The following is a 21,803-nucleotide window of genomic DNA, read 5'->3' as shown; positions in this document are numbered from 1 at the left end:
TTTGCACATTAATTAAGTCCAAGAAAACAGTATTGCATATGCACAAATTTTAACCAAGTATTATCATCTGAAAAATCACACCCAATGGTAAGGACATTAACAAAAAGAACAGCAGTTTCAAAGCAAGTCCAAAAAAATCATAAAATTAGCTGACATTATGATTTGTGAACTTAAGTCCAAAAAAATCATAAAATTAGCTGACATTATGATTTGTTAACTTTCAACAAACAGTTGGTACGCAAACAATAACAGCATATTTGTAATTCATCCATCGAAAAGAAAATTGGAAACCATCATGAGAGATCTAAATCAATACAAAAGAGCATTCATCGAAAAGAAAACTGGAAACCATCATGAGAGATCTGAATCAATACAAAAGAGCATTTTGAACTGGAAAGTTGATCTGAAAACCATCATGAGAGATCTGAATCAATACAAAAGAGCATTTTGATCTGGAAAGTTGATCCAAGTATTTTGATCAAATTGAAATCATGACATTCCGAAGATCTAAACTAATCACTTTCCTTCTTCATCAACTGGAAGATTTCACTTTCCTTCTTCATCAACTGGAAGATTTCATTGTGATTCTCACATCCTGCAAAAAACATAATGCAAATTCAAGATCACCTAATAACGGTATTGAATTTTCATAGTATTGAAACAAAAACACAAACAAAGAGAGAGACTATTGTGACAATTCTACAAACGGTTGAGATAATTATGCATAACATGCAAATCATATGAGGATAAACACAAAACCTAATATAAATGATGCAAAGTCTTCATCAAGCATGATTGTGAGGAAAACCGGAAACCACATACAATAGCAGCAGGAGATATGGAGACGTAACTTCTAACATGTCTGTTCAATAAGCTACCTTGGTACCTAGCTACATGAATATACAATTCCATAAAAGGTAACCTACTCAAATATGGCACACCCATATTGTTGTAAAGCACAAAAACTTGCACAATTCATATGGAGTATACCACACAGAGCAGGTTATCAATTATACAACAATCAAGTAGCACACTAATGAGAGGACGACAAAAAAACCACAGTAAGTAAACAGCTGAACAAAAGGTCACTTACAAGGAACCCCTGTAGCAAGAGAAGTGGACACATAAGTCATAACTTCAAGCATGTCTGTTCAATCAGCTAGCTATCTAACTAGCTACAATTCCATGAAAAGCAACCTAATCTCAAATATGGCACAACCCTATTGCTGTAAAGCACAAAAACTTGCACAATTGATAATCGCGCAGAGCAGTTTATCATGCAATAATCGAGTAGCACACTACCTACATCAATTCTACAAAGCATCCATTGTAAAAGCATTGAATAGAATATGCAAAACAAAGTAGACAACATTACAAGGAAAATGAATATTAGGATAGCAGTAGCCAATGTTTCCTGGGCATTATTTAGGAACCTGATTTCTCATCCTACAACACTAACAAGAGGAGTAAAACATAGATATCATATACTCACTACAAATTGCCCATTTTAAGCCAAAGACTTGAATATCTATCGCCATTATCAAATTGCAACCCTAAACAACATTAAGCCATCAAAGATCACCAAAAAAAACACAAAAGTCAAAATCCCCAATTCCAGAAATATAAAAAAAAAATTAAAATTCACAAAAGAGCATTTTGACTGAAAAGTTTATCCAAGTATTTAGAACAAATTGAAATCATGAGATTACGAAACTTGGAAGATGAACAAAAAACACAAATAAAGAGAGAGACTATTGTGACAATTCTACAAACAGTTTGGATACATGTTGATGCAAAATAATGAAAACCTGAAACGCATGATAAAAGAGTGATCTACCTCATCAGGTTCCCTTTCCCTTTCCCTCTTCATCTTCATCAACTGGGGCTCCCTTTCCCTCTTTTCCCTTTCCCTCTCTTCATCAACTGGGGCTCCCTTTCCCTCTTTTCCCTTTCCCTCTTCATCTTCATCAACTCGGGCTCCCTTTCCCTCTTTTCCCTTTCCCTCTTCATCTTCATCAACTCGGGCTCCCTTTCCCTCTTCATCCTCTTCATCTTCATCAAACTCTTCATCCCCTTCATCTTCATCAAATGGGGTGTAGTCAATCAGCTTCTTCTTCTTAACCGTTTTGGTGATCTTACAGACGACGAGATCGGCAGCATTTGATCGGCCGCTCTTCTTAACAGATTCATCGCTGAGGCTGTACTCCTGCATAGTCCACTGGCCGATGTCCGCCGCCTCCCCGGAGTGTTCGTATGCGAGCATTCTGGAATGGCCGATGATACAGCCGATGTCGTAGTTAATGATCTTCTCGGGGCCCGTTTCTTCAACCCAAATGCCATTCCCGGAGCTTCTAGAAACCTTCTTGGAATTGGAATCCCTAAGAAGAGTAGTGAAGGCGCAGATGTTGTACTTGATTTCCCCCAATTTCTCTTCCTCTTCCTCCGTCTTCGAGTGATAAGCCGACTCGATGTCGCTGAAGACCTTCCACGGCTCGCACGGGAAGTTCTCGCCGTACATCTGCTTCTCGACGATGCCGTTCCACCCGAGCTTCTCCCCCTTGGCCCACGGCAGCAGGTAGGCTTCGATCAGCTGCTCACCGGTCGGATTGAACTCCATTCCAATCGGAAACGTCTTCAGCTGCTCCGCTGTCGGTACGAACTCATCGATCGGAAACATGATTGCTTTTTCTCTCTGCGCCGCTTTCTCCCTCAATGTTTTCGTAACCCTAAACCCTAAATGAATGATCCAGCTAATAGTGCTGATTCCAATCAATTTTTGGGCCAATATCAGTTACTTATTCAAAGTAAAAGGGTTAGGCTCAGCCCGTAATTAATTATATTAAATAAATGGGCTTGGCCCAACCCAGTTCAATATTTTAATCTTTATGTGAGTACCATTAATTAAATATGGATGTAATTATATTTGTTTTATTTTTATTCTGATACCTAAATTTTTTTATTACATTATTAATTTTTCAAAATTCATAAACAGTGATTTGTCCATTTTCAGTAAATTAATAAAATAACTAATGAAGCTCTGATTAATTTATAAATTATTAAGCAAGATTCGTCGGGCATTGGACTATGCATGAGTATTCTCTTAGTGAGGAATTGGTTAAGATGAGCGGCCGATCAAATGTTGCCGATCTCGTCGTGTGTAAGATCACTAAAACTGTCAAGAAGAAAGACAAATCCGATCACAACACAAGTCAGGTACTTAGATTTATTTTAGTACTCCCTCCGTCCCGGCTAAGATAAGATAACACATTCCTTAGCCGGCACAGGACTTTAGGAGTAATTGGTTAATATGTTTAATTGGAGAGAAAAAAGGTAAGTGGAAGTATTAAAATAGAGAGAAAAAGAAAGATGAATATTTTAATAAAGGTGAGAAAAAGTGATTGAGTATATTAATTGAAGAAAGAAAGTTTCTAAAAAAAGAAAATGTGTCATCTTAGTTGGAACAAACTAAAAAGGAAAACTTGTTGTCTTGAAGGGAGTAATTTTTTTGGAATTTTTTAGATGAGTTGAAGAAATGAGAGATATGTTCGCTTCTAAATTTAGCAATGAGTTTTCACCATTTTTATTTGAATTTGTATTAACATTATTGTAGTAGTATGTTTTTATGGGGTTAACATATTCTAGACGGAATAATTAAATTCTTAGTAATCAAATATCGATAGTTATTTTCTATGGACCGATTAATTAACAACTTACTTATTCCATTTAAATTAATCTACATATCCGATCGAGCACACTTCAGGATGTCAGTGCTAGTCATTGTTATTTAAATAGTTATTTAATGACCAATACAATTATATATCATTAGTTGTTCAAATCCTTTTAATTTTGGCTGTTGTATACTGCAAAAATAAATAAAGACTGAGCAAATTCAACAAGAAAGAAATCGAAGCAAATTGAACATGAAAAGTCGAAGTTCATTCGATCATTTCAACAAACAGTTGGTACACACCAGTAACAGCATACATTTTATTTCTTCGAAGAGTTGAATTTAGAAATATGGAAACCATCATGAGTAAACTGATTCAATACAAAAGAAAGCGAATAATCTCACATGATTTCGCCGGTCATCTCAACCATGATTATAAAACGGAAAACTAATATAGACATATCTTCAAACAGGTTGTGTGCATGTGAATTCTCCATTTCTTCTTTAACATGTATAATGCGCCGGTCCGATGAAATATAATACGAGACTGGAAAACGAGACCATTAGAAGACTTCAATGGTAAGACAATGTACATTTTTCTAAAGCCCTCAAGTTCTGACGATAGAAGAGAGAGCTTACTTTCAAATATTTCTTGATATTATTGGAATGAGAAGGGTAGTGATAAAATGCAAACTCTAAATATTATACAAACTCCAAGCTATGATCTGGATCATCAGAAAATGTCAACCGATGATAAAATGACAGCAACAAAAATTTCAACACAGTTTCAACACAATATCAACACAGCATATCAACCGTTGATACTGTGTTGACATTTTCTGATGGTCCAGATCATAGTTTGAAGTTCGTACAGTATTTATAGTTTGAATTTGATCACATCCTGGGGTGAGGATATATAATTATATAAGTCGAGTTACTTCCTTTTTGATAAAAAAATAAAATATTAAATTACTTTTATTTTATTCTATTATTTATTTACTAGTATTATTTTTCTTATTTTATTTTTTTGTTTTAGTTTTCGACACAATATATTAGTTTCGCTGCATAAAGGGAACGAGGAAATAAAACATCACAACATAAATTAAAAAAAAAAAAAAAAAAAACAAACAAACAAAGAAGAAAGATATCCGCCTCGCTTTTCCCATATCCGATCTTCAACAATTAGCCAACATTACGCCGCTCCAATTTCAAATCTTCCCCCTATTTTGTCAAATTTCTTGATTTAGGGTTCAGCGCAGCTGTCAAATTTCGGATATTCACTCAATTGGGGTTGGTGAAGAGAGTAATTCGAGTGGCCAATGCGATTTATTTCGTCGGAATTCTTGGGTTTTTCGGTGGTTAATACCGAAAAGGCTCGAGCTTTAATCAATGTCGTGGGCTGGCCCTGGAATTTGGATTTATTTTTGTGTTGGTTGAGCTGTTGAATTTGCTTTTGTGATGGAATTGTTGAGGAGATTCTTTGTAGCATTATGCTATGAAATTTGAGTTGTAAATAGTTTGTGGAATCTTGGAAGACATATGAGACTGATTTGCATCAATGTAGTTTATCTCTGATTTAAAGGTTGTAGATTTTGTATGTAAATATAGTGGCATTATTTTCAATAGTTTAAGAGGTGATTGTTCGGGAAGAATTGCTACGAGTAAATGCTGTCAACGAATGGTTTCTTGGGTAATTTGGCCCGTGTGAACGTAGTTACTAGCATTTAGTGGAATTGATTGGTGCACGAGAACTTGAAATATGCAATGCCTCAAGCTGAAAGATAGTAGTGCTAGTTCTTTCGAATGTATAGAGAAGGCAGTTTGATATCATTCTCTAACAATTTAGACCGGTTAAGGGCAGGGCACACTCTGAGTCTGTGTTTCTGTCCCAAAAATTCCATGTTTTTCTAAGACACTGAATATAATGAGATTGAAAAGGCAAGTTTCCAAGCCTAGTGTGCCTTCGTCATCTGGAGATCGTATTTTTGCCAGTCCGCTTGCCAGAAAACTTGCAGAAGATCATAATGTAAATTAGATGACCCTATCTTTGATATTTATCTGACTAAACTAATACTAGGTTTTTTTGTTCTCATGTTACATATGTTAAAGCATTATACTTGCACAATATTAATGCAGGTTTCTCTTGCAAACAACTGGTCCTGATGGACGCATTGTCAAAGCAGACTTTGAAGATTATCTTGGTAGGTATAGGGTTTAGGGCTGTGTTTATGTGGTTTGATGCCATCAAAACTCATTGCAAGAAGCTTCAGGCGGGAAAAGGATTTCCGTTAACGATCTTGTTATTAAGGTATATTAGGCCTTCTTCGAGGGAGTACCAACTTGTTCTCATCATGTGATGGAAGACATATGCATGCTCATCTGCACTTTCTCTTCTTTCTCCTTAATCAAGTTCCTTCTCTTTGTGAGAACTGACTTCCTCTTTGTAAGATAGATTATTTGCTTTAGGAAACATTTTAGCTGTTTTTTAGTACTTATTTATTTTCTAGGTCGTATAGATGATTCTCTTGGAGAATTACATTTTTTTACGGACCTAAATATAGTGTTTGGATTGATTTTCCCACCAACAATTCATTAGAAGACTTTTTTCACCGCAGGCTGCTGCCTTGGCCCTTAAAAAAGTCCCTCAGTGCAACAGTTCATGGACCAATGATTATATTCGCCAGTAAGTGTACTTGGTAAATAAGGTTGTAGACTTGTATAGTTTAACTCATGCTTCTTACTTGCGACTTCTTATGTGCACACAGGTTCAACAATGTGAATATCAATGTTGCTTTGCAAACAGAAAATGGATTATATGTGCCTATAGTCAGGGTAAGTCATCTTAGGAGTTTAATGCTTATCACGTAAAGGGGCAGCCCCTTCCCACTTGATAGGAATGATCTGACAAATCTGCCTCTTTGCCTCTTAGGAGTTAAGCATTTAGCTCAAAAAGCCAAGGAAAACAGCTTGAAGCCAGAAGATTATGAGGTGAAAATTGAAACAGGAACTTCAACGATCATTCTGAAAGACTTAGTTGCTGATCATATCAATCTAAACTGTATCTGGTTTGCAGGGTGGTACATTCACAGTATCAAACTTAGGAGGTCCTTTTGGTATCAAGAAATTTTGTGCCATTATCAATCCACCTCAAGCTGGCATTCTCGCAGTTTGCTCAGGAAACTTGAGCTCTCGCAGTTCGTCTTTTGGATGGTTCCAAGGCATATTCTCTATAGATTTGATGTTTCAAGGCAAATTTTTTTTTTATATTCTATTATGCTTCTGTTAATACTGAAAATTTCAGATCCGAACACAAACTGAATTTGGATTGTTTGACCATTTCCTTTGCACATTAATTAAGTCCAAGAAAACAGTATTGCATATGCACAAATTTTAACCAAGTATTATCATCTGAAAAATCACACCCAATGGTAAGGACATTAACAAAAAGAACAGCAGTTTCAAAGCAAGTCCAAAAAAATCATAAAATTAGCTGACATTATGATTTGTGAACTTAAGTCCAAAAAAATCATAAAATTAGCTGACATTATGATTTGTTAACTTTCAACAAACAGTTGGTACGCAAACAATAACAGCATATTTGTAATTCATCCATCGAAAAGAAAATTGGAAACCATCATGAGAGATCTAAATCAATACAAAAGAGCATTCATCGAAAAGAAAACTGGAAACCATCATGAGAGATCTGAATCAATACAAAAGAGCATTTTGAACTGGAAAGTTGATCTGAAAACCATCATGAGAGATCTGAATCAATACAAAAGAGCATTTTGATCTGGAAAGTTGATCCAAGTATTTTGATCAAATTGAAATCATGACATTCCGAAGATCTAAACTAATCACTTTCCTTCTTCATCAACTGGAAGATTTCACTTTCCTTCTTCATCAACTGGAAGATTTCATTGTGATTCTCACATCCTGCAAAAAACATAATGCAAATTCAAGATCACCTAATAACGGTATTGAATTTTCATAGTATTGAAACAAAAACACAAACAAAGAGAGAGACTATTGTGACAATTCTACAAACGGTTGAGATAATTATGCATAACATGCAAATCATATGAGGATAAACACAAAACCTAATATAAATGATGCAAAGTCTTCATCAAGCATGATTGTGAGGAAAACCGGAAACCACATACAATAGCAGCAGGAGATATGGAGACGTAACTTCTAACATGTCTGTTCAATAAGCTACCTTGGTACCTAGCTACATGAATATACAATTCCATAAAAGGTAACCTACTCAAATATGGCACACCCATATTGTTGTAAAGCACAAAAACTTGCACAATTCATATGGAGTATACCACACAGAGCAGGTTATCAATTATACAACAATCAAGTAGCACACTAATGAGAGGACGACAAAAAAACCACAGTAAGTAAACAGCTGAACAAAAGGTCACTTACAAGGAACCCCTGTAGCAAGAGAAGTGGACACATAAGTCATAACTTCAAGCATGTCTGTTCAATCAGCTAGCTATCTAACTAGCTACAATTCCATGAAAAGCAACCTAATCTCAAATATGGCACAACCCTATTGCTGTAAAGCACAAAAACTTGCACAATTGATAATCGCGCAGAGCAGTTTATCATGCAATAATCGAGTAGCACACTACCTACATCAATTCTACAAAGCATCCATTGTAAAAGCATTGAATAGAATATGCAAAACAAAGTAGACAACATTACAAGGAAAATGAATATTAGGATAGCAGTAGCCAATGTTTCCTGGGCATTATTTAGGAACCTGATTTCTCATCCTACAACACTAACAAGAGGAGTAAAACATAGATATCATATACTCACTACAAATTGCCCATTTTAAGCCAAAGACTTGAATATCTATCGCCATTATCAAATTGCAACCCTAAACAACATTAAGCCATCAAAGATCACCAAAAAAAACACAAAAGTCAAAATCCCCAATTCCAGAAATATAAAAAAAAAATTAAAATTCACAAAAGAGCATTTTGACTGAAAAGTTTATCCAAGTATTTAGAACAAATTGAAATCATGAGATTACGAAACTTGGAAGATGAACAAAAAACACAAATAAAGAGAGAGACTATTGTGACAATTCTACAAACAGTTTGGATACATGTTGATGCAAAATAATGAAAACCTGAAACGCATGATAAAAGAGTGATCTACCTCATCAGGTTCCCTTTCCCTTTCCCTCTTCATCTTCATCAACTGGGGCTCCCTTTCCCTCTTTTCCCTTTCCCTCTCTTCATCAACTGGGGCTCCCTTTCCCTCTTTTCCCTTTCCCTCTTCATCTTCATCAACTCGGGCTCCCTTTCCCTCTTTTCCCTTTCCCTCTTCATCTTCATCAACTCGGGCTCCCTTTCCCTCTTCATCCTCTTCATCTTCATCAAACTCTTCATCCCCTTCATCTTCATCAAATGGGGTGTAGTCAATCAGCTTCTTCTTCTTAACCGTTTTGGTGATCTTACAGACGACGAGATCGGCAGCATTTGATCGGCCGCTCTTCTTAACAGATTCATCGCTGAGGCTGTACTCCTGCATAGTCCACTGGCCGATGTCCGCCGCCTCCCCGGAGTGTTCGTATGCGAGCATTCTGGAATGGCCGATGATACAGCCGATGTCGTAGTTAATGATCTTCTCGGGGCCCGTTTCTTCAACCCAAATGCCATTCCCGGAGCTTCTAGAAACCTTCTTGGAATTGGAATCCCTAAGAAGAGTAGTGAAGGCGCAGATGTTGTACTTGATTTCCCCCAATTTCTCTTCCTCTTCCTCCGTCTTCGAGTGATAAGCCGACTCGATGTCGCTGAAGACCTTCCACGGCTCGCACGGGAAGTTCTCGCCGTACATCTGCTTCTCGACGATGCCGTTCCACCCGAGCTTCTCCCCCTTGGCCCACGGCAGCAGGTAGGCTTCGATCAGCTGCTCACCGGTCGGATTGAACTCCATTCCAATCGGAAACGTCTTCAGCTGCTCCGCTGTCGGTACGAACTCATCGATCGGAAACATGATTGCTTTTTCTCTCTGCGCCGCTTTCTCCCTCAATGTTTTCGTAACCCTAAACCCTAAATGAATGATCCAGCTAATAGTGCTGATTCCAATCAATTTTTGGGCCAATATCAGTTACTTATTCAAAGTAAAAGGGTTAGGCTCAGCCCGTAATTAATTATATTAAATAAATGGGCTTGGCCCAACCCAGTTCAATATTTTAATCTTTATGTGAGTACCATTAATTAAATATGGATGTAATTATATTTGTTTTATTTTTATTCTGATACCTAAATTTTTTTATTACATTATTAATTTTTCAAAATTCATAAACAGTGATTTGTCCATTTTCAGTAAATTAATAAAATAACTAATGAAGCTCTGATTAATTTATAAATTATTAAGCAAGATTCGTCGGGCATTGGACTATGCATGAGTATTCTCTTAGTGAGGAATTGGTTAAGATGAGCGGCCGATCAAATGTTGCCGATCTCGTCGTGTGTAAGATCACTAAAACTGTCAAGAAGAAAGACAAATCCGATCACAACACAAGTCAGGTACTTAGATTTATTTTAGTACTCCCTCCGTCCCGGCTAAGATAAGATAACACATTCCTTAGCCGGCACAGGACTTTAGGAGTAATTGGTTAATATGTTTAATTGGAGAGAAAAAAGGTAAGTGGAAGTATTAAAATAGAGAGAAAAAGAAAGATGAATATTTTAATAAAGGTGAGAAAAAGTGGTTGAGTATATTAATTGAAGAAAGAAAGTTTCTAAAAAAAGAAAATGTGTCATCTTAGTTGGAACAAACTAAAAAGGAAAACTTGTTGTCTTGAAGGGAGTAATTTTTTTGGAATTTTTTAGATGAGTTGAAGAAATGAGAGATATGTTCGCTTCTAAATTTAGCAATGAGTTTTCACCATTTTTATTTGAATTTGTATTAACATTATTGTAGTAGTATGTTTTTATGGGGTTAACATATTCTAGACGGAATAATTAAATTCTTAGTAATCAAATATCGATAGTTATTTTCTATGGACCGATTAATTAACAACTTACTTATTCCATTTAAATTAATCTACATATCCGATCGAGCACACTTCAGGATGTCAGTGCTAGTCATTGTTATTTAAATAGTTATTTAATGACCAATACAATTATATATCATTAGTTGTTCAAATCCTTTTAATTTTGGCTGTTGTATACTGCAAAAATAAATAAAGACTGAGCAAATTCAACAAGAAAGAAATCGAAGCAAATTGAACATGAAAAGTCGAAGTTCATTCGATCATTTCAACAAACAGTTGGTACACACCAGTAACAGCATACATTTTATTTCTTCGAAGAGTTGAATTTAGAAATATGGAAACCATCATGAGTAAACTGATTCAATACAAAAGAAAGCGAATAATCTCACATGATTTCGCCGGTCATCTCAACCATGATTATAAAACGGAAAACTAATATAGACATATCTTCAAACAGGTTGTGTGCATGTGAATTCTCCATTTCTTCTTTAACATGTATAATGCGCCGGTCCGATGAAATATAATACGAGACTGGAAAACGAGACCATTAGAAGACTTCAATGGTAAGACAATGTACATTTTTCTAAAGCCCTCAAGTTCTGACGATAGAAGAGAGAGCTTACTTTCAAATATTTCTTGATATTATTGGAATGAGAAGGGTAGTGATAAAATGCAAACTCTAAATATTATACAAACTCCAAGCTATGATCTGGATCATCAGAAAATGTCAACCGATGATAAAATGACAGCAACAAAAATTTCAACACAGTTTCAACACAATATCAACACAGCATATCAACCGTTGATACTGTGTTGACATTTTCTGATGGTCCAGATCATAGTTTGAAGTTCGTACAGTATTTATAGTTTGAATTTGATCACATCCTGGGGTGAGGATATATAATTATATAAGTCGAGTTACTTCCTTTTTGATAAAAAAATAAAATATTAAATTACTTTTATTTTATTCTATTATTTATTTACTAGTATTATTTTTCTTATTTTATTTTTTTGTTTTAGTTTTCGACACAATATATTAGTTTCGCTGCATAAAGGGAACGAGGAAATAAAACATCACAACATAAATTAAAAAAAAAAAAAAAAAAAACAAACAAACAAAGAAGAAAGATATCCGCCTCGCTTTTCCCATATCCGATCTTCAACAATTAGCCAACATTACGCCGCTCCAATTTCAAATCTTCCCCCTATTTTGTCAAATTTCTTGATTTAGGGTTCAGCGCAGCTGTCAAATTTCGGATATTCACTCAATTGGGGTTGGTGAAGAGAGTAATTCGAGTGGCCAATGCGATTTATTTCGTCGGAATTCTTGGGTTTTTCGGTGGTTAATACCGAAAAGGCTCGAGCTTTAATCAATGTCGTGGGCTGGCCCTGGAATTTGGATTTATTTTTGTGTTGGTTGAGCTGTTGAATTTGCTTTTGTGATGGAATTGTTGAGGAGATTCTTTGTAGCATTATGCTATGAAATTTGAGTTGTAAATAGTTTGTGGAATCTTGGAAGACATATGAGACTGATTTGCATCAATGTAGTTTATCTCTGATTTAAAGGTTGTAGATTTTGTATGTAAATATAGTGGCATTATTTTCAATAGTTTAAGAGGTGATTGTTCGGGAAGAATTGCTACGAGTAAATGCTGTCAACGAATGGTTTCTTGGGTAATTTGGCCCGTGTGAACGTAGTTACTAGCATTTAGTGGAATTGATTGGTGCACGAGAACTTGAAATATGCAATGCCTCAAGCTGAAAGATAGTAGTGCTAGTTCTTTCGAATGTATAGAGAAGGCAGTTTGATATCATTCTCTAACAATTTAGACCGGTTAAGGGCAGGGCACACTCTGAGTCTGTGTTTCTGTCCCAAAAATTCCATGTTTTTCTAAGACACTGAATATAATGAGATTGAAAAGGCAAGTTTCCAAGCCTAGTGTGCCTTCGTCATCTGGAGATCGTATTTTTGCCAGTCCGCTTGCCAGAAAACTTGCAGAAGATCATAATGTAAATTAGATGACCCTATCTTTGATATTTATCTGACTAAACTAATACTAGGTTTTTTTGTTCTCATGTTACATATGTTAAAGCATTATACTTGCACAATATTAATGCAGGTTTCTCTTGCAAACAACTGGTCCTGATGGACGCATTGTCAAAGCAGACTTTGAAGATTATCTTGGTAGGTATAGGGTTTAGGGCTGTGTTTATGTGGTTTGATGCCATCAAAACTCATTGCAAGAAGCTTCAGGCGGGAAAAGGATTTCCGTTAACGATCTTGTTATTAAGGTATATTAGGCCTTCTTCGAGGGAGTACCAACTTGTTCTCATCATGTGATGGAAGACATATGCATGCTCATCTGCACTTTCTCTTCTTTCTCCTTAATCAAGTTCCTTCTCTTTGTGAGAACTGACTTCCTCTTTGTAAGATAGATTATTTGCTTTAGGAAACATTTTAGCTGTTTTTTAGTACTTATTTATTTTCTAGGTCGTATAGATGATTCTCTTGGAGAATTACATTTTTTTACGGACCTAAATATAGTGTTTGGATTGATTTTCCCACCAACAATTCATTAGAAGACTTTTTTCACCGCAGGCTGCTGCCTTGGCCCTTAAAAAAGTCCCTCAGTGCAACAGTTCATGGACCAATGATTATATTCGCCAGTAAGTGTACTTGGTAAATAAGGTTGTAGACTTGTATAGTTTAACTCATGCTTCTTACTTGCGACTTCTTATGTGCACACAGGTTCAACAATGTGAATATCAATGTTGCTTTGCAAACAGAAAATGGATTATATGTGCCTATAGTCAGGGTAAGTCATCTTAGGAGTTTAATGCTTATCACGTAAAGGGGCAGCCCCTTCCCACTTGATAGGAATGATCTGACAAATCTGCCTCTTTGCCTCTTAGGAGTTAAGCATTTAGCTCAAAAAGCCAAGGAAAACAGCTTGAAGCCAGAAGATTATGAGGTGAAAATTGAAACAGGAACTTCAACGATCATTCTGAAAGACTTAGTTGCTGATCATATCAATCTAAACTGTATCTGGTTTGCAGGGTGGTACATTCACAGTATCAAACTTAGGAGGTCCTTTTGGTATCAAGAAATTTTGTGCCATTATCAATCCACCTCAAGCTGGCATTCTCGCAGTTTGCTCAGGAAACTTGAGCTCTCGCAGTTCGTCTTTTGGATGGTTCCAAGGCATATTCTCTATAGATTTGATGTTTCAAGGCAAATTTTTTTTTTATATTCTATTATGCTTCTGTTAATACTGAAAATTTCAGATCCGAACACAAACTGAATTTGGATTGTTTGACCATTTCCTTTGCACATTAATTAAGTCCAAGAAAACAGTATTGCATATGCACAAATTTTAACCAAGTATTATCATCTGAAAAATCACACCCAATGGTAAGGACATTAACAAAAAGAACAGCAGTTTCAAAGCAAGTCCAAAAAAATCATAAAATTAGCTGACATTATGATTTGTGAACTTAAGTCCAAAAAAATCATAAAATTAGCTGACATTATGATTTGTTAACTTTCAACAAACAGTTGGTACGCAAACAATAACAGCATATTTGTAATTCATCCATCGAAAAGAAAATTGGAAACCATCATGAGAGATCTAAATCAATACAAAAGAGCATTCATCGAAAAGAAAACTGGAAACCATCATGAGAGATCTGAATCAATACAAAAGAGCATTTTGAACTGGAAAGTTGATCTGAAAACCATCATGAGAGATCTGAATCAATACAAAAGAGCATTTTGATCTGGAAAGTTGATCCAAGTATTTTGATCAAATTGAAATCATGACATTCCGAAGATCTAAACTAATCACTTTCCTTCTTCATCAACTGGAAGATTTCACTTTCCTTCTTCATCAACTGGAAGATTTCATTGTGATTCTCACATCCTGCAAAAAACATAATGCAAATTCAAGATCACCTAATAACGGTATTGAATTTTCATAGTATTGAAACAAAAACACAAACAAAGAGAGAGACTATTGTGACAATTCTACAAACGGTTGAGATAATTATGCATAACATGCAAATCATATGAGGATAAACACAAAACCTAATATAAATGATGCAAAGTCTTCATCAAGCATGATTGTGAGGAAAACCGGAAACCACATACAATAGCAGCAGGAGATATGGAGACGTAACTTCTAACATGTCTGTTCAATAAGCTACCTTGGTACCTAGCTACATGAATATACAATTCCATAAAAGGTAACCTACTCAAATATGGCACACCCATATTGTTGTAAAGCACAAAAACTTGCACAATTCATATGGAGTATACCACACAGAGCAGGTTATCAATTATACAACAATCAAGTAGCACACTAATGAGAGGACGACAAAAAAACCACAGTAAGTAAACAGCTGAACAAAAGGTCACTTACAAGGAACCCCTGTAGCAAGAGAAGTGGACACATAAGTCATAACTTCAAGCATGTCTGTTCAATCAGCTAGCTATCTAACTAGCTACAATTCCATGAAAAGCAACCTAATCTCAAATATGGCACAACCCTATTGCTGTAAAGCACAAAAACTTGCACAATTGATAATCGCGCAGAGCAGTTTATCATGCAATAATCGAGTAGCACACTACCTACATCAATTCTACAAAGCATCCATTGTAAAAGCATTGAATAGAATATGCAAAACAAAGTAGACAACATTACAAGGAAAATGAATATTAGGATAGCAGTAGCCAATGTTTCCTGGGCATTATTTAGGAACCTGATTTCTCATCCTACAACACTAACAAGAGGAGTAAAACATAGATATCATATACTCACTACAAATTGCCCATTTTAAGCCAAAGACTTGAATATCTATCGCCATTATCAAATTGCAACCCTAAACAACATTAAGCCATCAAAGATCACCAAAAAAAACACAAAAGTCAAAATCCCCAATTCCAGAAATATAAAAAAAAATTAAAATTCACAAAAGAGCATTTTGACTGAAAAGTTTATCCAAAGTATTTAGAACAAATTGAAATCATGAGATTACGAAACTTGGAAGATGAACAAAAAACACAAACAAAGAGAGAGACTATTGTGACAATTCTACAAACAGTTTGGATACATGTTGATGCAAAATAATGAAAACCTGAAACGCATGATAAAAGAGTGATCTACCTCATCAGGTTCCCTTTCCCTTTCCCTCTTCATCTTCATCAACTGGGGCTCCCTTTCCCTCTTTTCCCTTTCCCTCTTCATCTTCATCAACTCGGGCTCCCTTTCCCTCTTCATCCTCTTCATCTTCATCAAACTCTTCATCCCCTTCATCTTCATCAAATGGGGTGTAGTCAATCAGCTTCTTCTTCTTAACCGTTTTGGTGATCTTACAGACGACGAGATCGGCGGCGTTAGATCGGCCGCTCTTCTTAGCAGATTCATCGCTGAGGCTGTACTCTTGCATAGTCCACTGGCCGATGTCTGGTGTGCCCTCCCCGGAGTGCTCGTACGCGAGCATCTTGGAATGGCCGATGATACAGCCGATGTCGTAGTTAATGATCTTCTCGGGGCCCGTTTCTTCAACCCAAGTGCCATTCCCCGACCTTCTAGAAACCGTCTTCGAATTGGAATCCCTAATCAGCGTAGTGAAGGCGTGGATGCTGTAATTGATCGGCGCGTCTTCGTCTTCCTCGTCCTCCATCCTCGAGTGATAAGACGACTCGATGTCGCTGAAAACCTTCCATGGCTCTTTCTCACCGTAAATCTGCTTCTCCTCGATGCCATCCCATCCGTCCCGTTGGATCTTCTCTCCCTTCACCCACGGCAACAGGTGACCTTCGATCAGCAGCTCCCCGCTCGGTTTGAACTGAAATCCCATCTCAAACAACATTGCGCTCTGTTTCTTCTCTGTCTCTCAATGTTTTCGTAACCCTGAACCCTAATTAATGATCCAGCTGCCTATTCCAAGCAATTTGTGGGCTCAGGTCAGCCCGTATCAATTAATTATATTAAATAAATGGGCTTGGCCCACCCCAATTCAATTATCAACAAATGTATTAAAAAATCTCAAATGAAATGCATGTACAATTTTAATAAAATTATATTAATATTTCTAGATACTTGTATTAAAATTCTCGTATCACTGTTTTGATATTTATATTATATTATGTTGATTTAAAAAAATTCGTATGGCATAAAAGATTGGCCATTTTACCCTTTTTTGATATATAATTTACTCCCTCTGTCCCATAGAAATTGCCCCTTAAGAGTTGGCATGAATTTTAATGCGTAATTTGGTAAAGTAAGATAGAAGGAAAAAAATTAGTTTGAAATTGTGTAGTGAATGGTGGGCCTATAAATGAAAAAGTAAAAAAGAAGGAGAAAAAGGTTACCATAAATGAAAATATGACTATTTGTATGGGACAGATGAAAAAAAAAATATGGCCAATTTTTATGGGACGGAGGGAGTATTATAAATTGAAATCCGTGAGCTTTAATCTCATCCACCCATGTTAAGATCTAATGTTGTAGGATTGGTATTAGTTGTGGATTAGATATTACTCCCCCCGTCCCCAATAATTCGTAACCATTTGACTCGACACGGGTTTTAAGAAATGTAATAAAAAGTGGGTTGAAAATGTTGGTGGAATGTGGATCCTACTTTTATATATTAGTTTTACATGGAAAACTCTCTTCAATGTGATGAGATAAAAACTACGAGACCCACTGGTTCACCAAGGAGAGAATACAAACAAGAAGTTTACAATAATATCTAATCCTTAACAACATTACGAAGGCACTAGATAATCAACACAACTTCAAAATAGATGAAATAAACATCTCTATAACAATAGTCACATTCAGAGATTTATAACTAAAGATCTAACCGTTCAAATTGAATTTTCCGTCTCTCAAAATGAAGAACCACAAGTCTTCTATCTCCAATTAAAATTTAAAGATGATCGGACAACGTTTGGACTCCCGATCGAGACAAAACCCGAAACTGCGCTGTGTAGAAACTTGGAGAACACTCTTTTCCCCATTCTTTCATTCTACACGTTTCACTCTCTCTCTCTCTCTTCTCTCAATTGTTGCGGCTCCTACACTCTTGGTAGGTATTTATAAGTTCTCTATTGACCTATTTAAGTAAATAAATGAGCCAATAATATATGGGTCTTTTTCCCACAAGTTGGGAGCCCTAACCCAACAAATCTCCCTCACAACTGTGTGGAGGATCTTGCCATTCTGGCAAGAGAACAACAAGCTTCAAACTTACGTCTTGGCAAAATCTTGGCCATCATTTGACCAAACCCACAATGGTCACAACTAGTCTTCGTGTAGCCTTGTTGCCTGATCACAAACTCACATTTCTTGAACCATTGTTTCGAAGCTTGCTTCAAATCGTACAAGCTCTTTTTCAACTTGCACACATAATCCTCTTTAACTTTCACCCTAAACCTTTTAAGTTGCTCCATGTCAATTTCTTCAGTCAAATCACCATGAAGAAATATAGTCTTCACATCCATTTGATCAATCTCCAAATCAAGGCTTGCAGTTAGCCCCAACACATCTCGGATTGAAGACATCTTTACCACGGCTGAAAAAATATCATCAAAACCAACTCCCTTTATCTGAATGAAACCCTTAGCAACCAATCTTGCCTTGTACCTTGGTTTCGAAGAGTTCTATTCTTGTTTCAGTCTGTAGATCCACCTATTCTTCAAAGCTCTCTTACCTTCGGTACTAGCATCAAATCAAAAGTATCATTATCAGGAGAATACTTCATCTCTTCTTTCATTACAAGAAACCAGTTTTGCTGTCTACACCCTTCATAGCTTCTTCAAAGTACTCGGGCTTTCTCCCGTTAGTCAAGAGGACATACTCACTTGAAGAATATCTAGTAGGCTATTGTGTATCTCTTGTAGACCTTCTGGTATCAATATCTTGTGGATAATCATTATAACTATTTGGAGGATTTTCCAAATATTCACTGGGCATCAGCAAAATCATCAATCCGCATTTCAACTTCAACTGCATTAACACCATCTATAGTAGGCAAGTGTGGGATAGAACTTGAATCAATATCAATGAGGTCATCACGAGAGTGAAAATCTAAACTCTCTACCTTATCAATGTCACCAAGTCTGGTCTTCACAACCAAACACCCTTAAATGATTATAAGAGGTGTTCTTTCCTGTCCAAACATTTTCTGGAACATCACCCGCGAATCAATCGTAGGAGTCATATTAATAACATAAGAAGCAACACATAAAGCTTCTCTCCAAAATGATTGTGGAAGTTTCGACTCCACTAGCATGCATCTGACCATATCCATTAGTGTTCTGTTCATCCTTTCAGCCAACCCATTCAGGCAACAACGGTTATTATCAAGTTCCGGATGGGAAACCGGCTACGTCTTATCATGAGTTTAATCTTATTCCACAGTTGGAATTAGATGCTTGGGCTCCGCAACCCCAAATTATCAGAGATGCCCATGATTTTAACAATATTTTTGACCCGACAGCCCTGAGTTCATCTAGAAAGAGGGATGCAGACGTAGATCTTCCAGGCGATGTACAAGGTGGTGGTGGCTTTACGAGACATAAGAGCGACCAAGTTTAGTTCTCATTTAGCCCCTATGATATGCTATAGTATGTAATACACTATATTGGAGAATGTTTGATCGCATAATTTAATCCAAATTTGAGTTTTGTTTACCATATTGTTAATGAGATTGATAGCATAATATAGTTTTCAATTAGCTAATGACCTTTCACAAGCTGAACAAATATGCTATTTCTAATTAGAATTCGAACATTTTATTTCAAGTTTGTCACAAGATTGAAGAAGTAGGTGTCGTGATCATGTTCGTGGATGAGATGGAGAGAGAAGAGAAGCATTTTGGCGAGTTAATAATTAACTAAATTTATTTACAATAATAGACAACCAAAGTTTTAAGTCATTACTGGACTCCCTTTCTTACGTTGACTTCTGTTAAGGATATTCTGATACAAAATCAAAGTTGACTAATGATTAAATTTGAAAATAATATAGGAAACACGCGGATAAAAATATCTAGAATCTTATCCAAATAATAATAAAAAAAAATACTAGAATCTAATTAAACAAGTAAAATTGATATCCGAAAAATCAGGGGATTTAATTTGGTCGAAATGTACATGAAAAGAACAAAGATTCCATAAATACATAAGATAAGATGTACATAGATTCTATATTTTGAATAAACAAGGAAACAAAATTGACTGATTCATATTATAATCTTATACAAATAACAAAAAAAATACTACTAGAATCTAAAGAAAACGAAATTAATTATATACAAAATACCCTTTAATGTTTATTGTTTAGTATAAGCTTGAGTTTCAAATCTGATTTACAACATGTGTCGTAGCAGTATAAGGGTAACAACTGGACATGAACTCATTTATATCCTAGGGAATTTTAGTCCAATATGACACCAAATCTGAGCACAAGCCCATTGCTAAACCCAAAGCCCTGTATTAAATGCTAAAATAATCCGAGTTCTTTAATATGAAAGGTCACCATGTTTTTTGCGTGAATAGTAGAGAAAAAAAGTATATTAATTTATAATTTAATTTTTAAAATAGTCCAAAATTGAAAGTATTTATAGCAATGATGTTTAATTGTTTTGGTTATTAAATGAATAATTAAATAATGAATAACTTGATTGCTCTCTCTCCCATTGCTTTTTCCCTCTCAATCTTTTCTCTCTATTCCAATCGGTAACACGTTTGTATAGGTTTTATGTGTTAGTTTTAGATTATAGATTTGGCGCGTAACTCCTGATTTTTCGGATCATAAATTTCCTTGTTTAGTTGATTATAGTATTTTCTAATTTGGATGATTAATTTTTATCCGTGTTCTCTAGCTATATTACTACCTCTGTCCCCCAAAATTTGCTATACTTTGACCCGACACGGGTTTTAAGAAATGTAATGGAAAGTGAGTTGAAAAAATTGGTGGGATGTGGGTCCTACTTTTAAAGTATTAGTTTTATAATAAAATGTGAGTAGGAATGAGTTAGTGGAATATGGGGTCCACTACCAAAAATGGTAAAAGTGAAGTGTATCAAATTTTCAGGGACGGACTGAAATGGTAATATGTATCAAATTTTCAGGGACAGAGGTAGTATTTTATAAGTCAATCATTAGTCAACTTTGATATTGTATCAGAATTTACTCAAAAGAAGTCAACGAAAGGAAGGAAGTCCAATAATAGAGTGTTTTAGGGTTTAGGGTTCAGGTATTTACTTAAAAGAAAACAAAGAAATCGTTTCAGATATTTTATTGAAACACGTTTTAATCGCAGTTACATGCGTGATAAATAAAGATCTCAGTCAGTCAATTCATCGAACAGCTTTAAGCTATTTTGATGCTCTCATCCACAAACATGATCACGACCCTACTTCTTGTGACAATCTTGAAATAAAGTGTTGGACTTCTAAAGCAAACCTTTCGACTTATCGATCGAAATTTCAACTTCGCTTGTTTAAACATACTAAGAGATAACATAGTTGCTCACCATCTGTTCGACAGTTTGCTATAAGAGACAAAATAATTAATCACCATCTGTTCGATGGTTTCAGCTTGTGAAAGGTCATTATCTAATTGCAAATTTTGTTATGCTATCAATCTCATTAGTCTCCCTTGTGTCTCTTGAAGCCACCACCACCTTGTACATCGTCTGGAAGATCTTCATCTGCCGCCCTCTTTCTCGGGGATGCCGGGGCAATAATTTTGTCGCTGATAATCTGGTGTCTCTGTGCCCAAGCATAAGACGTCTCCGGTTGCGCAGCCGCAATTTGATAATAGTCGTCGTTGCCCATAGATGCCAAGGAAAATCCCTAGGAGCAGACGGAGAAAAAAAAGAATTACTACATAACAATTTGCATGCCAACTCTAAAAGAAATTATTTAAAAAAAATTGGTACCTCATGTGTGTTTGGCGCATGTGTCTCATAGATGGAATTGTCGCTATACCACTCTGGTAGTGCAGGCAGACTACCGCCGGCGCCTATATTTGCAAGTAAAAATCCCTAGGGCGGACACGGGAAAAAAAGTTGTAAGCATAACAATTTGCATAAACTAGTA

The 21,803-nt window shown here is 36.0% G+C and overlaps 3 protein-coding genes, 2 long non-coding RNA genes and 1 pseudogene across 5 annotated transcripts; 2 read left to right on the top strand and 4 right to left on the bottom strand.

The window, feature by feature from the left end:
• Nucleotides 1-309: 309 nt before the first annotated feature.
• LOC148924031 (NAC domain-containing protein 96-like) lies at nt 310-2,755 on the bottom strand. Its single transcript, XM_089062105.1, has 2 exons — nt 1,838-2,755; nt 310-595 (listed from the first exon to the last, which is right to left on the bottom strand). The coding sequence occupies exons 1-2, from the start codon at nt 2,675-2,677 to the stop codon at nt 563-565; spliced, it is 873 nt and encodes a 290-aa protein (XP_088918231.1). The 5' UTR covers nt 2,678-2,755; the 3' UTR covers nt 310-562.
• A 2,014-nt stretch (nt 2,756-4,769) lies between these two features.
• On the top strand, nt 4,770-7,003 carry LOC148924030 (uncharacterized). Its single transcript, XR_016132674.1, has 6 exons — nt 4,770-5,693; nt 5,804-5,975; nt 6,283-6,350; nt 6,433-6,499; nt 6,597-6,655; nt 6,741-7,003. It is a non-coding gene; the product is annotated as an uncharacterized LOC148924030 (long non-coding RNA).
• Nucleotides 7,004-7,317: 314 nt separating this feature from the next.
• On the bottom strand, nt 7,318-9,763 carry LOC148924029 (NAC domain-containing protein 96-like). The gene is made up of 2 exons (XM_089062104.1): nt 8,846-9,763; nt 7,318-7,603 (listed from the first exon to the last, which is right to left on the bottom strand). The coding sequence occupies exons 1-2, from the start codon at nt 9,683-9,685 to the stop codon at nt 7,571-7,573; spliced, it is 873 nt and encodes a 290-aa protein (XP_088918230.1). The 5' UTR covers nt 9,686-9,763; the 3' UTR covers nt 7,318-7,570.
• Nucleotides 9,764-11,777: 2,014 nt separating this feature from the next.
• On the top strand, nt 11,778-14,011 carry LOC148924028 (uncharacterized). The gene is made up of 6 exons (XR_016132690.1): nt 11,778-12,701; nt 12,812-12,983; nt 13,291-13,358; nt 13,441-13,507; nt 13,605-13,663; nt 13,749-14,011. It is a non-coding gene; the product is annotated as an uncharacterized LOC148924028 (long non-coding RNA).
• A 314-nt stretch (nt 14,012-14,325) lies between these two features.
• LOC148924027 (NAC domain-containing protein 78-like) lies at nt 14,326-16,610 on the bottom strand. Its single transcript, XM_089060124.1, has 2 exons — nt 15,854-16,610; nt 14,326-14,611 (listed from the first exon to the last, which is right to left on the bottom strand). Exon 1 carries the CDS (start codon nt 16,560-16,562, stop codon nt 15,858-15,860), a length of 705 nt encoding a protein of 234 aa, XP_088916250.1. The 5' UTR covers nt 16,563-16,610; the 3' UTR covers nt 14,326-14,611; nt 15,854-15,857.
• A 4,740-nt stretch (nt 16,611-21,350) lies between these two features.
• Nucleotides 21,351-21,803, bottom strand: part of LOC148924020 (uncharacterized) — a 75,857-nt pseudogene continuing 75,404 nt past the window's right edge.

The sequence above is a fragment of the Salvia hispanica genome, chromosome 6 (assembly GCF_029641045.1).
Source record: "Salvia hispanica isolate PSC_SH4W2 chromosome 6, Shi_PSC_v1, whole genome shotgun sequence".
Taxonomy (NCBI): Eukaryota; Viridiplantae; Streptophyta; class Magnoliopsida; order Lamiales; family Lamiaceae; genus Salvia; species Salvia hispanica.
This window is presented reverse-complemented; position numbering and strand designations above follow the sequence as displayed.